This window comes from Aotus nancymaae, unplaced genomic scaffold (assembly GCF_030222135.1).
Source record: "Aotus nancymaae isolate 86718 unplaced genomic scaffold, 86718_ANA_hifiasm-v0.15.2.pri h1tg000059l, whole genome shotgun sequence".
Taxonomy (NCBI): domain Eukaryota; kingdom Metazoa; phylum Chordata; class Mammalia; order Primates; family Aotidae; genus Aotus; species Aotus nancymaae.
In genome coordinates, this window is record NW_026988473.1 from 45,769,986 (window position 1) to 45,789,111 (window position 19,126).

Consider the following 19,126-nt stretch of genomic DNA (forward strand, 5'->3'; position numbering starts at 1 on the left):
GGAACAAGTGTTAGCAAAACTCATTTTAGTAGCTCTATGCCTTTTTTTCCAGTGCCTTAGGGTTTGAATCTAAAAGTCAGCATTGGTCATTCAGTAGGTGGAGTGGATGTGAAACAGTTTGGTGTTCTTTGATTTCTTGAATATTTACTTTAAGTCAGTGTTTCTTAAACTTTTTGTATGTTGTGCTCCTGATAGAGAAACCCAACTTTAGAGGAGGGTGAATACATACACATATACCCCTCTGATGATGAAACTGAAAACAGCTAAAGCCACACACAATACATTTATTTGAAGACCATGGCTCACACCTCTAATCCTAGCACTTTGGGAGGCCGAGGTGGGTGGATCACCTGAGGTCAGTAGTTTGAAACTAGCCTGACCAACATGGTGACACTCTGTCTCTACTAAAAATACAAAAATTAGCTGGGTGTGGTGGTGGGTACCTGTAATCCCAGTTACTCGGGAGGCTGAGGCGGAAGAATTGCTTGAACCCAGGAGGCAGAGGTTGCAGTGAGCCGAGATTGCACCACTGCACTCAGCCTGGGTGACAGAGCAAAACTCCATCTTAAAAAAAAAAAAAATTATATAATTAAATGCTGTACTTCATAGTATAATTATGTTGATACAGAATTATCTTTCAGGTCTTCTGGTACAATTTGGTACAGTTACTGCCTAGGAAGATACCATGTTTATCCTGTGGCTTTTGATACTCTAGCACTGTCATGTATCCTTAGTAGTACTTTCAGCTGGCAAAGTTTATTTGTCCTAGGCAACTTGGGATAACAAGAGATTGCTTACATAATATCCAGATTTTATGAGAAACTCATCAGCTTTTTAAAATCTCAGTTTATTTTTTTCTTCTTTATGCTTCGCTTTGAATTATTTTTATTATATCTTCAAGCCCCATTACCTTTATGCCTCCCCTCTCCTCCCTGTCATCCTCCTCTGTCCTCCCCTTCCCCTCATCCTCTGTCCTCCTATCCCCTTCCTCTCTCCTCCCCTCTTCCCCCTTCCTCTCTCCTCCCCTCTTCCCCCTTCCTCTCCCCTCCCCTCCTCCCCCTTCTTTTCCCCTCCCCTCCTCCCCCTTCCTCTCCCCTCCCCTCCCCCTCTTCCTCTCCCCTCCCCCTTCCTCTCCCCTCCCCCTCTTCCTCTCCCCTCCCCCTTCCTCTCCCCTCCCCCTTCCTCTCCCTCCTCCTTCCCTTTCCTTTCCCTTTTTCCTTGCCCTTCCTCTCCCCTTCCCCTTCCTCTCCCCTTCCCTTCCTTTCCCCCTCCCCTCCTCCTTTCCCTTCCCCCTCCCTTCCCCCTTCCCCTTTCCTTACCCTGTAATGTCTCCCTCTGTTGCCCAGGTTGGAGTGCAGTGGCACCATCTTGGCTCACTGCAACCTCTGCCTCTCAAGCTCAAGTCATCCTCCCACTTAAGCCTGTTGAGTAGCTGGGACTACAGAGGCGCATGCCACCACGCCGGGCTACTTTTTGTACTTTCTGTAGAGATGAGGTCTTGCCATGTTGCTTAAGCTGGTCTCAAACTCCTGAACTTAAGCTATCTGCCCTTCCCAGCCTCCCAGTGTTTAGATTACAGGCATGAGCCACTGCACTGTATCCCCAGAACCATTTCTTCTGCTGTTGTTTAATCTGTTGTTTGAATCTTACCCAGTGAATTTTCACTTTGGATTTTGTGGGGTTTTTAGCCCTTGGAAATGATACTTGGATCTTTTTAAAAAATATATATTATGCTTCTCTCCTCATTGTGTTCATGTATTTCTCTTAACTAGCCCCTCTCAACTGGTTTTGCACAACATTGAGCCCTGAATTAACACACAACATATACAGCATTTGGGCTCAGTTTGCATCTAGAAAATTTGCATTGTACCTTAGCATTTAGAATGGTACAGCCATGTGCCATTTTTGGGTGGATGGAGAAAATAGTCATTCAGATAACTGTAGGGCTCAGTTCTCTCACAGAACCGTGATTTAGAAAGGCTGCTTTGAATATTTGAACATGGCTGTTTTAATGTTTTTGCTGATTCTATTTGTATAATTTTTGGATTTGTTTCTATTGACTGAGTTTTCTGTAGTTACAGGTTGCATTTTTTGTTTTTTTCACATGTCGAGGAAGTTTTTGGTTGGATGAAGGACATTGTGTATTTTATGTTGTTGGGTGTCTAGATTTTGTTGTCTTCTTTGTTGGGTTTTGTCCTGATAGTTAATTTATTGACTGTAGTTCAGTTTGATCCTTTCAAGACTTCTTTTAAAACTAATGCAGTCTCAAGTAGCCTTTTTCCCAGGGTAGGTTAGCTCCAGTACTAAATAAAGTATGACCCTTTTGGGGTCTCTCTCCTGAATGGCCTAAAATATCAATTTGGCTTTTGGGAATGCAAAGAATTCCCAGTCCCGTGTGATCTCTAGGGAACCATTCTATTCATAGCTCCTGGGTCATTCTTTGCCCAACCTCCTGGAGTTTTCATCCTAGACATATGTATCTTAATATTCAGCAAAGACTCAGATTCTATGCATGTCTTTGGAGCTTTTTTTATGTGTAGCTGTCTTCTCACCACAAGTAATTCCTTTGCCTTCTAGTTGATTCAAACTTGCAGATCTTTAATGTCTCCTTTCAGCTCAGGGAAACATTTGTGTCTTATGTGGAATCCCCATCCCCTCTATAGTCTGGAGTGTCTCCAGGCAGATGGACATGACAGGGTTAAGGCTTACCTTACTTCTTTCCCTTCCATCAGGATTGTAGTCTTTTGTTGCCTGGTGTACAATGTCTGAAAATGATTGTTTAATGTATTTAGTCCAATTTTTTTGTTTTATGTTTTTTTTTTTCCTGAGACAAAGTCTTGCTCTGTTGCCCAGGCTGGAGTACAGTGGCGTGATCTTGGCTCACTGCAACCTCCGCCTCCCGGGTTCAAGCAGTTTTCCTGCCTCAACCTCCTGAGTAGCTGGGATTACAGGCTTGCACCACCATGCCTGGCTAATTTTTGTATTCTTAGAGACGGAGTTTCACCATGTTGGCCAGGCTGGTTTCAAATTCCTGACCTCGTGATCCGCTCACCTTGGCCTCCCAAAGTGCTGAGATTGCAGGTGTGAGCCACCGTGCCTGGCCTAGTCCAGTTTTTAAATGGTCTAGGGAGAGTAACTCTTGATTCCTGTTACTCCATTGTCATTGGAACTTGAAGTCTTTCCGATTTGATGTTTACTGTACAATCAGAGGTGCCTTGTAAATTTTTAAATCTCTGACTTGAAACATTTCTTACAAAGAGTGGCCAGTCTCATGGAATGAATAGTCCTTATCTGTGTGACTATTTTTTCTCTGTAGTTGGGTGTTGGCAACTTTTTTCATAAAGGGCCAGATTGTAAGTATCATCTTGGGCTTTACAGGCTGTATCTCTGTCCCGACTACTCCACCTTGCCATTATAGCACTGAAGCAGCCATAAGCAATGTATAAATGAATGAATGTGGCTGTTTTCCAATAAAACTTTGTGTATACTTATGTTTGTGTTTCATGTCATTGTCATATGTCATGAAATATGACTCTCCTTTTGCAGTTGTGAAAACCATTCTGTACAAAAACAGATGGTAGGATGAATTTGATCCACAGGCCATGGTTTGCCAGCCCTGCTTTATAGCACATATAGCATTTGAGGTTACATTCCCATCTTTAGAATCTCTTATGTCTCTTTATGTGGAAGTTCTTTCAGACAGCATTTCCTGAATGGATGGTCATGAATTTCTGTTCTAGGTATTTTCTTTTTATATTGTTTGTTTAGAGGTTTACAGTATCTCAGAGTTGGACATTTGCCCTTGTTGATATATATTATACCCTTATTGACTATTTTATCATTTGCTTTTAAAATCTGATGTAACAAGGTTGTATATACTTAAAGTATAGCTTGCTCCTCTTCTGTTTATCATGACTTGTTTTAATTCATCTTTTTTTTTCCCCATAGCTATATGCTATACGTAATGATCTCATTTAACAAGTAAGTAGGGGCCAAGCATGGTGTCTCACACCTGTAATCCCAGCACTTTGAGAGGACTAGGCAGGTGGATTGCTTGAGGCCAAGACTTTGAGACCAGCCCAGGCAACATAGCCAGATCCCATCTTTATAAAAAAGTAAAAATAAAAATTAGCTGGGCATGGTGGCATGTGCCTGTAGTCTCAGCCACTCTGGAGACTGAGGTGGGAGGACCATTTTAGCCCAGGAAGTTTGAGGCAGCAGTAGAGGTATGATCCTGTGATCAACCTGTGCAACATAGTGAGACCTCATTTTTTTTTTTTCAGTTTTGCTCTGTTGCCCAGACTGGAGTGCAGTGGCATGATCTTGGTTCTTCTGCCTCCTGGGTTCAAGTGATTCTCCTGTCTCAGCCTCCTAAGTAGCTGGGATTACAAGCATGTGCCACCATGGCTAATTTATGTATTTTTAGTAGAGATGGAGTTTTGTCATTTTGGCCAGGCTTGTCTCAAACTCCTGACCTCAGGTGATCCACCCACCTTGGCCTCCCGAAGTGCCGGGATTATAGGAGTGGCCCACTCCATCTGGCCAAGACTCTTAAAAACAAGAAACCAGATAACTAACTGGCAGATGAATAGAAGGAGATGATAATCAAATAGTCTTTTTGAAACACATCATTTAAGGGTAATTAATTTAACCAGTGTCTGCTTCTAAAATTGCAAAGTAAGTTTTAGCAAAATGTGTTTTAATTAAAAATACTTGGCTGGGCACGGTGGCTCATGCCTGTCGTCCCAGCACTTTGGCAGGCTAAGGTGGGTGGATCGCAAGGTGTCAGGAGTTCAAGACCATCCTGACCAACATGGTGAAATTCTGTCTCTACTAAAAATACAAAAATTAGCTGGGCATAGTGGCACACACCTATAATCCCAGCTACTCAGGAGGCTGAGGCAAGAGAATTGCTTGAACTCAGTTGGTGGAGGTTGCAGTGAGCTGAGATTGTGCCATTGCACTCCAGCCTGGGTGACAGAATAAGACTCTGTATCAAAAAACAAAAACAAAAAAACTTGACTGAGCATACAGGTTTTGTGTGTGTGTGTGTGTGTGTGTGTATATGCATAGCAGTAATAGGCATTCTGAGGAAATGGATAAATGTGGAGAGTTTCCTTCTTTCAAATTGCTCAGAGTCTAGTGCAGGAAGTTTTAGAGTGATTAAAAACAAATGCTGGGACCCACTTTCAGGGCAGAGTAGGAAAAGCATTAAAAAAGTCTTGTCAAGTCCAGCGGAAGGGATTGTAGCATATATTCCTCCTGGAAAATCTGAGAGCTTCTTAATTATAATTGGTGTTTAAGCTTGAGCTTGGTGGATTGGTAGGATTTGAGATGGAGAGGAGAGAAGAGTGAGGTGGTGGAAAGATGGGAAAGGCCCAGAGCTGGCAGAATGCAGGGTGTATTCTGGACTAGACCAAAAAGATTCTATATGGAATGGAAAAAAAAATACAATAAAGCAGACTGGGATCAGATTGTGGAGGGCTTTAAATAGGCTGGCCCTTGTGCATATAATGGGAAACTGCCAAGGATTCTGAACAGGAGGTGCCTGGATCTAATCTAGTGGTAGCATAATGGCAGAGAAGTGCAGATTTGGCAGTCAGATAGAGGTTGTAGGAATCGTGGAATCTGTCCTCTTAGTATTATAAACTAAGTGAAGGCAGAATCACGTCTCTTGTGTTTATATTGCCTGGCATGTGCTGAAAAATCATGTGACAAATGGATGATTTCATAGAGAGAAATGATGAAGACCTGAACTGCAGTGACATCGGGAGGAGACTCAACACTGGAGGGATATCCAAGCGATGTTTTGAGTCTCCAAAATACTGTCTGGGCGACCAGGAAGAAGGTGGTGCTAGTAATTAAAATGAGTGTAGACAACTCTTTAGTGATAGAAATAAATGTGATAGTCACATACAGGGTTAGTCCAGGAGGCATTTGGAAATGGGGAATGGGAGGTCAAAAGAGGAAGCTAGGACTAGGAATATAGATTTGGAATTTGTGTCTTTTGAGCTTAGTGATGGAGAAAATACTAGGTAATATCTTCCAGGAAGACTGTGTTTGAGAGAGGGTCCAAGTTATAAAACTTCAGGGAAAACGAACGTGGGAGGTAGAAGATTAAGAGGCAGCAAAAAGCCAAGAGAAGTAGCCAGAAACCGGAGAGAACCACGAGGCTGTTCTGTAAAGAAAGCCAAGGAGGTGGTGGAAAGCATTGAGTGCTGTGGAGGGGATGGGGGAGTGAGAAGCAGCACTGGTCATGTGTGGGTTGCTGATTACTTCCTTAGATTTATTTCACTTTTCTGGTTGTGGAAACCAGATGATAGTGAGTTGAGGTGTGATCTGAGGCTAAGGACGTGGAGAAAATAGTGTGGGCTATTTTGAGAAATTGTGGCAAAAGCAGGGCAAGATGGGGAAGTTATCTTGTTTTATGGGGTAGGAGGTTAGAGGAATAAGAAAAGCCACGCCAAGTTACTTAATCACAGATATAGAGGTATGCAGATCTGGAACTAGGTAGGTATTAACATCTGGTCCTTCAGTGTTTGAGAGATTTAGAAACCTAGTTTGCAGGCTAGTACATGCCTTTCTTATCGGGGAGAATGGCGCAGTGCAGCTTCTCAAGACTATCTGCATTGGAGGGCCAGGTTAAAAGATTGTTAGTCTCCAGTGTTGTGGACTGATACTTTGCTAATGTTATAAAAAATGAATTATTTGGAATATAATTCTCCTGTACATTATGGCAGTGTCAAATTACACGTTTCTGAACACTTGCTTTCAGTTTCTTATCTCATTTGTGGATGTTATCAGGCTGCAGGTCTTGGTTTGGGCAGCACTAGTATAGTGGGGAAGGGAGCAGGAGAGTCAAGTGTTTTTCACAGGTGGCTCTTGTGACTTCCTAGATAGGTTAGTGATTCCAGGTTAGGACTACTGAGTAACGCATTCCAACACTAGAAAAAGAGGAACTATACTTATACCAACTCCAGGTGTTGTAAAGGAGTCAGTAGACTTGAATAAGGTGTTTTTACCCTTTTACTTACAAATTATTTGAGGTAAAGAAAAATTGTTTAAACATGTAGCTGCTTAAAATATGAGAACTATTAACAGTCAGTTCTAAAGACTAGGAGTATTTAGAGCAGTATGAAAAAATGTTAATGAATGCTATCTTATGTTAAGACATTATGAATATTTTAAATGTTAAGTGAAGACAAATTTCATTTTGCTCTGGTGATAACTGTAAAATTATGCATGCATATTTTGTCATGACATTTTCGGTTATAAGTGACAGAAATGCAAACCAGCTTCTCACAGTTCGTGCATTTACTCATTTATGAAGTGAGGATTGGGTGGAGTGCAGTTGGCCTTCAATGAGTCCTACAACAGGATACCATTAGGACCCACTCTTAAGAATTGTCCAAATTGTGGAAGTTGAGTAGAGACGTCAGCTGGATGGGAGAGCTTGTGTCAAAGCCTAAGGCCAGAAAAGGTAAGATAATTGGCCCCAGCCCTCACAGCTACTCAGGTGCAGCAGTGGTTTTAACCTAGGTTTCCGGTGCTGAACCATGACACAACTTCTGTCTCTCCACCCTAGAGTGTGTGAAGCGTTTGGAACTAACAGAGTTTCTAATGCAGGATGTCATTATATAAATTTGATGTTTTAGTGTAGATCTTTTGCTTTCTGATTTCAAAGGATGTAAATTGAGAATTAGCTTTATGCTAATTAGCATTCAGCTGCTATTTATAATTTGTTATTGCATCTCATTTTCAAAAGAGGTTTATTTTTATTCATTCTCCTTACATTGGGCAATATGAAGAACAAAATGAATCATTTTATTAAAATTGATAGCTCCACATAATAGAGGAAATGACTGTGTCTTCCTTGAGTCTATGTTATAATCAGGGATTAAACATTAATGTTTAGTCTTTTTTATTTTGAACAACAGTGTCTGTATCATTAGGGTATAACAATATTTAGCTCCTATGTAGCTGAACTTAGAAAGCTGGGCGCTTTTAATGGTCAGATTCCATTATAAACTGATGAGAGGCCTTTCTACAGTTCTTTGAGCTTTCTGATTTTTTTTTTGAGACAGGGTCTCGCTATGTCATTCAGGCTGGAGTGCAGTGATATGAACACAGCCCACCAAAGACTACCTCCTGGTCTCAGGTGATTCTCACCTCAGCTTCTAGTGTAGCTGGGACTATAGGCACACACCACCATGCCTGGCTATTGTTTATTAATCTTTTTGAGTGGAGTCTTGCTCTGTTGCCCAGGCTGGAGTGCAGTTACGTGATCTCAGCTCATTGCAACCTCTGCCTCCCTGGTTCAAGCTATTCTTCTGACTCAGCCTCCTGAGTCGCTGGGACTACAGGCACGTACCACCATGCCCAGCTAATTTTTGTATTTTTAGCAGAGATGGGGTTTCACCATGTTGGCCAGATTGGCTCAAACTGCTAACCTCTGATGATCTGCCTGCCTTGGCCTCCCAAAGCCTGCTGGGATTACAGGCATGAGCCAGCACGCCTGAACAATTTTTGTATTTTCGTATAGACAAGGTTTTGCCATGTTGCTCAGGCTAGATTTTCTGATATTTAAAACAAATTTTATTTTTTTGACCGGTTGTGGTGGCTGGACAAATTTAAAAATATATATATATTTTTAATCCCAGCACTTTGGGAGGCCAAGAGGGGTGGATCACTTGAGGTTGGGAGTTCAAAACCTGTCTGACCAACATGGAAAAACCCCATCTCTACTAAAAATAAAATAAAAAAAATAGCCGGTTATGGTGGCGCATGCCTGTAATCCTAGCTACTTGGGAGACTAAGGCAGGAGAATCGCTTGAACCTGGGAGGCGGAGGTTGCAGTGAGCCTAGATTGCACCACTGCACTACAGCCTGGGCAGCAAGAGCAAAACTCTATCTCAGAAAAAGAAAAAAAATTTAACCATGGTCTGAAATGTGGGCTAAATAGAAATAAGTCACAGAAATAATTAGACTTTGAGAATTTGTGTGTATTGACATTCATCTTAGGTCCTTTTAATGTTGCTATAATAATACCTTAGACTGGGTAATTTATAAAGTAAAAAGGTTTATTTAGCTCATGGTTCTTCAGGCTAGGAAGTACAGGAAGCATGCTGCCAGCGTCTCTCCGTTTCTGTTAAGGGCTTTTCATGCTGTGTCATAACATAGCGGGGAAGGTGAAAGGGGACATGGAGGTGTTCAAAGAGTCAAAACCAAGGGGCATCCTGGCTTCATAATAGCCTACTCCCTTGGGAGCAATTCTGTGAGAACTAATTCAGTCTAGAGAGAGCTAGAACTCTTTCAGTAAAATGGTACAAAGCCGTTCATGAGGGATATGCCTGCATGACCCAAACACTTCTTACTAGGCCATCTCCCAATGTGGCCACCTTGGGGATCAAATTTAAAACATGAGTTTTGGTGGGAACAGACTCAAGCCCTAGCACATTTTAGCCATGTACTTGACCTGGACTGCTTCTGGAGCGCTATAGTCATATGAGAATGTGTAATATACCTTTAATTTCCTGGAGCGAGTACATAGACTGAGTATGCCTAAAATATGTTTAATATGCAAAGTTCAAATTAAAAGCACAATTTTTTAATTTTTTTTCAGTTCTGGATCTATGGAAGCCCAGATTTATTCTCATTTGCTACAGCAGATTCCCTTCAAATAACATGCACTGACAAGGTGACCAGTGAGTAACCCAATGTCTGGTTGGGAAATCTATCTCTGAGCTTTTGCTGCTGAACCTAAAATATAGATGTAAATTGGATTACAACTGGTTTGGCATTGAAAAAAAATATACACAACAAACAATTATAACTCCTTTCTATGGCAGTTTTTACTGGGTGTCTAATACACTCTTTACTATCTCAAGTGGAAGTCCAAACAAATTTCATTTTTGTAGTAAAAAGTCTTTATTTCCAAAATGATTTGTTAGCCAGAAAAACTATAAACCACCTAACAAGACTTTGGTAAGAAAGAGACTTGATGTTCCTTATAAATTCCCCATTGCAAACAAAAAATAACAGTGCAACAAGAGTCGTGTTATCCATTCTTAGTCATTAACCTGGTTTTAAGTCTCTAGAATCAGGATTTTAAACGTACCCAACTGTGACCAAATAACATGAGACATTAGGGTGGCTTGTCCTTGGATTGGGAATCACCATCTTAAGGAACTTTGATTATCATGAGTTGAGAGTTATCTAGATAGCTTAGAACAATGTTGCAAAAGTGGGTGGTTTATATGAAGAGGAGTTTTTTTTTTCTCAAGTAGGAAGTTAAATCTCATGTTTCTTTATCTTGTGCTCCTTTTTTTTAAGGATTTAAAAAATGTTGGAGACAAAGGTAGTTCAGAGATGTAATAATGGTCCCTCCAAGAACAAGGGAGGAAAAGCCATGTCTTTTACTGAAAATGATGGAGGTGGAGGACAATATAAAAAAGACTCAACCTTCAGAATACTTACTTAGCTTAAAAACATAAAAGACAGACCCAGTGAGTTTTTATTGAACAGTCTTTCTTGTGTTAAAGTACATATTCAGGGCTATAGTATGTCGTATTTGGAAATATCCTGATGTGTTTGTTTAATACAAATTCTTAGTGTATTCAGAGCATTATATGTGTCTCACCAATGGCACACATTTGGATTAAGCAATAAGAAGGCCTATAAAAGAAACAGTTTTCAACAATAAATGCAGGAACAAAAACTGCTGATGGACCCAACTAAGAAAATGTCCTTTTACACTATCTCTAGGTGGTCAGTCTCCGTGAATCTGGTGTGCTTATAATTGCTGGGAAGGCAGTGTAAACCCGTGGCCATTCCTATGCATGTCTGGGAGGACCACCACCGTGGTGTGGAGCACTAACACAGGTTTGGCTTTCCACTAGAACTGCTTGCTCAGCTTAATCCCATAATATTCCTTTCTCTTAGATTTACTTTCTGTCTTGATAACTTTTTCTCTCTACATATAAAATTTTATGACTAAAATAACTAAAGAAGTACAGAGATAACTGTTTTGTTGAAGGAATGATTTGGGAGGCTTTGGGCAGACTTTTAGCAAAATGTTTGTTTGTATAACAAAAATGTTTTACTAAAAACTGATTTGCAAACTTGAAAGTCTAGATGTGTAGGAAGATTTTAAAATTCAGGTATGGGAGTGCTAAAGAGACCAATTTTGCTGCCTTGGTCTTGGTTCCAATTAGGATTTAGTACCAAAAAGTAAAGAAGGCTGGCTTCCTAGAATTGTGCCTACTCCCCTCAACCCCCAAAGCAAGGGAAAAATACACTCTAAACTTAACTTATCCTTTATCTCAGGTGTAAAAACTCGTTACCTTACATTTAAATAAAGCAGCCATATTTTTTTTGTTTGTTGTTTCCGGGGGCATCGGGAGCCAATATCAGGGGTGAGATAAATGTATTCCAAATTTCTCAATGAAAGAACAAAAGCCACCCAACCTGAATGCTCCTCTTCAAGTCTACCAGCTCTGTTTTCCTCAGGAACTACTGTTGATTGAGGAGACTTGAAAAAGAGACCTAAAGTTCCACTAAGAAGACATGGGCAAACAGTGTTTTCAGTGAACAGGCCAAAGATGATGATGAGAATGAGGGGAATCTGCTCCCTTCATCTGATTGAGAATGTTTCCTACCTGCCGCACCCTGGGACTCAGGCATAGAGTCACTTCCAGACATGGTTGCCTCTCCATGTGGAGGAGGCCAAAGTCTCTGTTCTGCCTGGCCAGGTGGAAGCTCCAGAAGGACATGGACATGTTTCAGTTTAGTACAAGGTGGCTGACACTACTCACTTCTGTGCAGGAAGAGGGCTGGCTGGAGATGACGGTGCTCCACTCAGCCTGTACCCATCAAGAATTATTCAGAAAGAATGTCCCTGGCATCCACAAGACTACTGGGCGAACCACACTGCAAAAATGAAAACTAGTGTACACAATTTAAATTGTCTTAAACAAGCAAATAAACAATCCAGCCATTGGTGACTCTGGAATCTAGAGTGCAGCCCTGGGGAACTTGTACCCTTGCTAACAAGGGTGAACATTGCATGCTCTGATCTCCTTTTTGTCTTTGCAGCTGGTAAACTGGGAGCTTTTGAATCTCTTCTTTACAGTCATGTAGCGTTCCTGAATCCCACCTCCGCACAGTTTGGTGCATTCTGACCAGGCTGTCCATGGGCGCATCCTACAACCTGAAAGCATGAGAATGCCTGGTTAGGCCAGCAGAAACTGGGGACAGAACAGGGATGCTGAACTCTAGTAGAACTGTGAAATGTGGTTGTCTGGGCTCCTCCTCTGCTCAAGTATGTAATGATTTGGTTAGAGTCCTTATTTGGAACAGTTAGGTCATATGTGATTGATTGCAAAAAATGGCCACAAATGCTTCATGGGTCTTCTCATCGAAAGGTAGACTCTGTTTCTCCACCTCTTGAATCTGGGCTTGATAACATGACTTGCTACGGCCAATGGGACATGAGCAAAAATGAGCTTAATAAAAGCTGCTAGGAACCTTTCCACCAACATGTAAGCAAGCCTGGCTAGACTACTGGAGAGACCATCTACCTTTTCAATGACTATTCCTGCTGCCTGGAATGTACTTTTTTTTTTTTTTTTTTTTTTTGAGATGAGTTGTTTCTACTCTTGTTGCCTAGGCTGGAGTGCAATGGTGCATTCTTGGCTCACTGCAACCTCTGCCTCCTGGGTTTAAGCGATTCTCCTGCCTCAGCCTCCCGAGTAGCTGGGATTACAGGCACGCACCACCACGCCCGACTAATTTTGTATTTGTAGTAGAGAGGGGGTTTCACCATGTTGGCTAGGCTAGTCTCGAACTCCTGACCTCAGGTGATCTGCCTGCCTTGGCCTCCCAAAGTACTGGGATTACAGGCCTGAGCCACCACGCCCAGCTTGGAATGTACTTTTCTATGTGGCAAATTCCTCCAAGTTTTTCAAAACCCACTCTAATTTTCCCTGTTTTGACATGTCCCTGAATTCCAGTCAGTCTAAGATGCTCATTTCTCAGCTCCCTGAGCACTTGGTGCATTGCTCAATTAGTTATTTGGCTGCTTGGCTCAATATTATTTCGGGAAATAAAACTCAAGGCTGACATGACACTGCTGCTGAACTTCTGGTTAGCCTTGCAAGAGAAATCATAAAGCCTTAGGCCACGGCTGCCTTGTCTGAGCCACACCCTTAAAATGGAAGATGACGCGTTCTGGGAGGTTCTCGGGAACATTCCCTAAATGACGAACAAGACTCCTTTGACATATCTGTATCATGTCCCCCTTTTGCAAGGAGTGGATGTAGTTAGACACACTTCTGGTTTTATACATGTGCAGAAAGGAAGGAACTGTGCAACTCCTGAAGATTCTTTGCTTGAAAATTTACTTTTGGCAGGTAATTAGGTTATCTAAATGTTCTTTGATAAAGGACCCTCTGACCCCCAATCCTCTCCTTTATAAATTTTGCTTGCTTAACATCTGGGAAAAAACTTGGATCTGAAGAATCAAAATGTGGTCTGAAGACGACTGCAGAAAATACGACTCTCCCCCAGTCGTCTTTTTTTTTTGTTTGTTTGACAGATCCAAGATTTGGCCCAGTGCAGAGCCCCCCTGTCCTGGAGACCAGCCCAGGCCCACACTTGGGAGGGATACCTGGGAACTGCTCCCCTTCAGACTCTTCCTTCAGCTGCTCGCTCCGCCGGCTCTCTCGGGCCTCCCTCCAGCGTAGCTTCTGGATGGATGGATTTCGAAGGCATTTCCGGATGCGGCACTTTTTCCGCTGCACAGTCTCTGGGCAAGGTGCACCTCCAAACTGAGGCTCCATTTGGATGATCCGGGTTCGAATCATGTGGCCTTTTCCACATGACTTGTTACACTCCGACCACTGGGACCACTCGGTAAGCTCACAGTCAATGGCTGGCAAGACACAGATGGGCATCAGTGTATCTCATGTCTGAAACAAGATCTGGTCACACTCTTTTTTGAACATCTCAACGAGCCTATGAGGAATGCAAAGGAAGTGCCATGTCATGCCATTTTACAGAAAAAGAAACTGAGGCTCCAAGAGGCAGGCTGACTTCATCCAGCCCCCGTGGTTGGTAAGCAGCAGAGGCAGGATTTATGACAGGTCATCACCCATTCTGTGCTCCCTCTTTGACTCAAGAAGGCTTTGGAGGACTTTGAAGATGTATTCAAAGCCTCTTGCTCTGCTCTGTGAGCTCCTAGAGTATTGTCAGATCAGCTTCAAGTATAGAACAGCCTCCCACACTCCCAAACTGACTGATGGTATTTTTCAGAGCAAGGCCAACAAGCCCCCTGCTGCTCTTTGGAGAGAACATATCAACAAGCTAAAAGTGGCTGACCGTTGTGGACCAATACCAAGGACATTGTGGTTCTCACATGCCCTGGCAGCTTTTCATTTCAGTATCATCCTGTGTTCTGTATGTGGTGGGTCTATGTGAAAAACAGGAGCTATAAATGGGACATTCAGTAGAGGGTCAGGAGCAAGTGGTACTTTATGGTTTATCATAGTACGAGATTCAGTAAATTCTTATTAATAACACATCAGTCTAATTGTCAGGATGTGTTCCAGGGAGGTAAATTATTCCAAGTGCTCTGTTGGCCTTGCAAGGCCAAAGCCAGGCTGGACCTAGACTGTTCTTTTTTAGTTTCAACAGTTTCAGTTCTTTCTTTTTTACTCCCCCTGTGGGAACTGAGGCGGCTTTCTTATTTGCAAAATAGGGATCGTGGTATTTTTCTCATTAGGTTGTAAGGATTAAATGAGATGCTCCCAGCCCTGTAAGTGCTCCATAAATGTTCATTTTCTTCTCCTTTCCTTCAGTGGACCCTGTGAATATGAAGACTTTTAAGTCAGACACTCTCAGTCAGAAGGCTATGGGGCTCCAACTCTGGTGAGCTGGCCTGAACCATAGGCCAGTCTTAGTTATTGAAAATCCCAGGCTTTCTCTAGTGGATGGTCCAAGTTACCTAACAGCCCAGGAGCTGAAGCATGGAGCAGGGATTGAGGCCTATCCGTGCCACATCTGGTGCTCACACTTCGGACCAAATACTCAGTTTCATCCTCAGAGCAACCTAGAAAGTGTTTCCTGCTACTTTACAGATGGGGAAACTGAGGAACAGAGGTGCTGAGTCATCGGCTGAAGGTTACTAACTAGGGGAGGGAGCATGAAAGACTGCAAGTGTGTGCTGGAGGGGGCCAGAGCCACAGCCCTTGTGCCTGTTCTTTCATCACCCAAAAGAGCAGCTCTTGGAAGACCAGCCAAGGAAACTGGCTCGCTCTGCTTGGAGATTAGTCCCGTGTAATACAAACAAACAGCTGATGGCAGAGATTTTGGAGGAGAACAGGACTGCGAGTAGGGTGGGGTGAGTTTTTGAGAACTTTTGGCTTGTTTTCTTGCTGGTTTTCTTACCAGTCTGCCGGAGTCATTGATTTAATGTCCGGGGTCTGGTCATGGGGAAATAAAATGGTCATAGGGAGAAGAATAGAACTCAAAAGCTCGGAAAATCCATGGTCAGGCAAACCCATAATTGTTGGGGGATGGGAGGGAAAGAACTAAGGCTTTTTGAGCCTTGTGCTGTTTTTCATATGTGTCTCCCATTTAGACTTAACAGCAACTTGCACTTTGGGTGTTTTGTAGACGGTAGTGGGATTCTCACTTTACTAATGAAATTGATGTAGTGTTTAAGTAACTGCAGACACTGACTGCCAAACCCCAAGCTCCTCCCCAGCAAACCATTTTATTCTAGGATGTAGCTGTATTAGCACTGCCTGGTTCAGGGCTCCCTGGACTCAGGAACATAGGAGAGAAGTGATGGGCTTTGGGGAGCTCCAAGACTTACGGCATTCCGGGAGCATGCACTTCTCCACCTGCTCCAGGTCCTCATTACAGTCTCCAAGTTCCGCCAGAGACTTGAGCATCCGCTGGCGGGTTCGCATGCCCTTCCCGCAGGTCACGCTGCAGTCGCTCCACTCAGACCATGGGGACAGCAAGCATGGGATGGTGTCTAGATCAAGAACCAGGTTTGCCACTGAGAACAGGCTCCTTTTGTTTTCTTTGATCTCCCTGGCCTGACAGTGTCCCACCCCCAGTCCCCTGTTTTGGTCCCTGGAATAAAGTAGAATTGGCCCATGGGTTCACATAAGAGTGAATTCTACGGAGCAGGACGACTGGCTCAGCAGCCTACTGCTCTTCTTGTCACTCTCTTTCATCTTCCCGGCCCCCTGGTGGTTATGACATGAGGGTAGTAATATGACTACAGAAGTCCCCACTGGAAAGTACGATCTTCCTAGAGACAGAAACATCCCACAGTCACCAAGAATCGGGCACTAAAGGAGGGGCCAAGGGCCGCATTTTTGGACACTGTGGTCCTGAATTCCCTAGAACGTGTACTTGTGTGCCTGTATATATCTGCGTGCTGATGTGTGGGCAGGCCCATATGCATTTGTGCAGAGCAGGGAGGTCATGCTTTATGGGATCAGCCAAGTCTAATGTACAACAGGAGTGGGCTGGACCTGGGTAGAGTATGCCCCACCTAAATGTATTACCCCTCCTCCCCACCACTGCAAGAAAGACACTCCTATAAAACACAGCTGCAGGTGAATTCTATCCAAAGGTTACCAGTTTGCCACCCCAGTATTGCTTAGAATGTCCCCCAGTGGAGGTTACTCTCTTTGGGTCTGGTTGATGTCCACACACCTATGGCTCTCATCTGGCTCCTAGCAGTGCCCAGCAAGGACCATGGGCCATGCTTTCCTCCTGCTTAGCCTCTGACATTTATGGTGGTAGTAGGGGGTGGCATGGCTCTCCACACCTGGCCCTGGTCACCTCCTCCAAGCACACCCCCACGCCCACTCACGGCACTCGGGCATCATGCACTTCTCCGCCTGGGAGGTCTCGGCCTTGCACATGGATCCATCTGCGGGGCTCATCTTGATCATGCGGTGCCGCTTCTTCATGCCCATGCCACAGGTGGCACTGCACTCGTCCCACTCGCCCCACTCGGTCATCAGGCAGCTGCTGGGAGCTGGGGAGGCCGGTGGCATTGGAGTTGCACCTGCTGCCTCCTGGACCTGCCTGTCTGCCTGGGGCCCCCCACCCGCCCAGGGCCCCCCACTCACAGCACTCCTCGTTGACCGTGCACTTCTCTGTTTCCTCAGTGGGCAGTGTACACACGGAGCCATCCTCCGGGAACTGCTTCACGTACCTCTCCCGGGACCTCATGCCCATGCCGCAGGAGATGCTGCAGGGCGACCAGGTGATCCACTCGGACATGGTGCAGGTGGAGCCGTCTGCAACACACCAAGCACATGCTGCAGCAGTGCATGGTGGCCGGGATGCACACCCGGCCAGAACTTGCTGCCAGTGGGAATCAAGAGGAGTCAGGCAGTTGAGGATGTCAGCAAACCTAAGAGGTCTAAATCCTTAAACCGGCAAAGTTCTCTAAGAGGAAATGCCTCTTTTCCAGGTGCATGGGACACTCAGAATTACTCCTTATCTCATGAAAATACATTTGAAAGATGCTTGGATAAAAAGGAGGGTGTTTAAAAAAATGTGTACACACACACACACATATAATAAAAGATATAATTTGATCTATATATAATTTAAGATAAATCATAATCCATTTTTATGAGGAACAATCCTTCCCTGTGGAGGGGGAGGTTAAGGACCTCAGCTCCTCAGCTTAGACAGCTCTTCAGTCCCAGCCCCAGGAAACACAGCCTTCAATGTTGACAGGCCAGTCCCAGCTTTCCTCCCACCTGTTTGTAGGGATGACTTGTCTATGGGAGGGTTCACTCCCCTTATTGTGGGCAAAACGAGCTAGCAATAAACCACCTTGAAAGCACAGCCCCAAGACAGGTATTTAAGACACCCACCCTAGGGAGAGCCAAGGAATTGATGACCTGCACAGATTAAGCTTTCTTTATCCTCAGCTTGGAAGTGTTTTTCAATTTTTCTTCCTGCCATACAACAGTCCAGCCTATACATCCCTTCTTATTGCCTTATTGCATCCTGTAAGATCAGGGGGTGAGTAGCATAGATCCATCAGGCAGAGAAAAGGATCATGGCTTGGAAAGCAGACAGCTGACCTTTGCACAACAATCAGCTTAGTGCAATATTGAAGCTTGGGCCCTCATGATGTAGGTGTTGCAAGATTATACTTCAAGCCTGACCTTTGGGCTGTTGCAAATAGAGAGACTGAGAATTTCTGCAATCAGCCTGAAGGTCCTGACACAAAGAAGTGAGAGTGCTGTGACTCACGCTGAGGTGGAACACAGATGAGGCGCCATGAATGACAGAATTAGGGCAATGGATCTAGATTCAGTCTGGGCTGACCTGTTAACAGGCTCCTTAAGAAGAGATTGGAGTTAAGGCCAAGAAGCAGGCTATGTGTTATTTGTAATTTGTAATTTGTCGTAAGGTGGACCCCACTGACATCTACAGTCAGGGTCCTTGTGTCCTCACCAGGGACACTGTCTGACTGCTGGGCAGAGCCTCCCTTCCTGAGCTCCTGCCAGCCCCTCGCTTGTCTCCTCACCTTCGTCACTGCAGCCAGGGCCCATGCAGGGCTGGAAGTCCTGGGTGTCAGGGCAGGGGACGCTGAGGTCCAGCTGTGCCTTCAGCATGCGCTGACGCATCCTCTTGCCTTTGTCGCAGGTGGAGGAACTGCAGGCGGACCATGGGGACCAGTTGGAGTAGATGCAGGTTTCAGGGGTGTCATCTGGAAAGAGTGTTTGACATGTTTTCCCTGGGAGCCTACGGGAGCCGCCACTGGCCCTCTCCCCACATCAGCTCATTTGGGGACAAGAAAAGCCATGCTGCCAGTCTGGCCTTATTGAGCCTGCGTCCTCCTGGGATGGAAGCAGTCATCCACTTCCCTTTAAAGATTATAATTTAACATCTTGCTAATAAATATCTGAAGGAGCAGAACGATTCTTATTATCCCTTCCTTTCAACACATGAACGTCTTTTCATTTTCACTTCATCTTGGCATTGTTTCCACACACATGCAGGTACATTGTATGTAATTTTGAAAAGCTCAAGGCTTGTTTTCATGCCATGGCTCATCTCCCCGATGATCCCATACACA

At 44.0% G+C, this 19,126-nt stretch overlaps 1 protein-coding gene and 1 long non-coding RNA gene across 6 annotated transcripts in view; one reads left to right on the top strand and one right to left on the bottom strand.

The window, feature by feature from the left end:
• Positions 1-1,157: 1,157 nt before the first annotated feature.
• On the top strand, positions 1,158-18,966 carry LOC105720239 (uncharacterized). Of its 3 annotated transcripts, XR_001108102.3 has the most exons (6): positions 1,158-7,480; positions 9,623-9,704; positions 10,765-10,881; positions 13,595-15,397; positions 17,193-17,500; positions 18,694-18,966. It is a non-coding gene; the product is annotated as an uncharacterized LOC105720239 (long non-coding RNA). The 3 variants fall into 3 exon arrangements; XR_010338351.1 differs by lacking the exon at positions 1,158-7,480 and having other exon boundaries at positions 7,488-9,704; XR_010338352.1 differs by lacking the exon at positions 1,158-7,480 and having other exon boundaries at positions 7,488-9,704; positions 13,595-13,911.
• The window catches only part of SPON1 (spondin 1), a 290,944-nt gene continuing 281,651 nt past the window's right edge, over positions 9,834-19,126 (bottom strand). The window contains exons 11-16 of one of the 3 annotated variants that reach the window (XM_012456606.3): positions 18,575-18,757; positions 17,154-17,324; positions 16,892-17,059; positions 15,875-16,039; positions 13,667-13,930; positions 9,834-12,208 (exon numbers count right to left, since the gene is read on the bottom strand). In XM_012456606.3, coding sequence (XP_012312029.2) covers positions 12,045-12,208; positions 13,667-13,930; positions 15,875-16,039; positions 16,892-17,059; positions 17,154-17,324; positions 18,575-18,757 — 1,115 coding nt within the window. In that variant the 3' untranslated portion in view covers positions 9,834-12,044. Of the gene's footprint in view, positions 12,209-13,242; positions 13,931-15,874; positions 16,040-16,891; positions 17,060-17,153; positions 17,325-18,574; positions 18,758-19,126 lie in introns of those variants that run through there. The other 2 variants (XM_064365153.1, XM_064365154.1) reach the window with 2 other exon arrangements.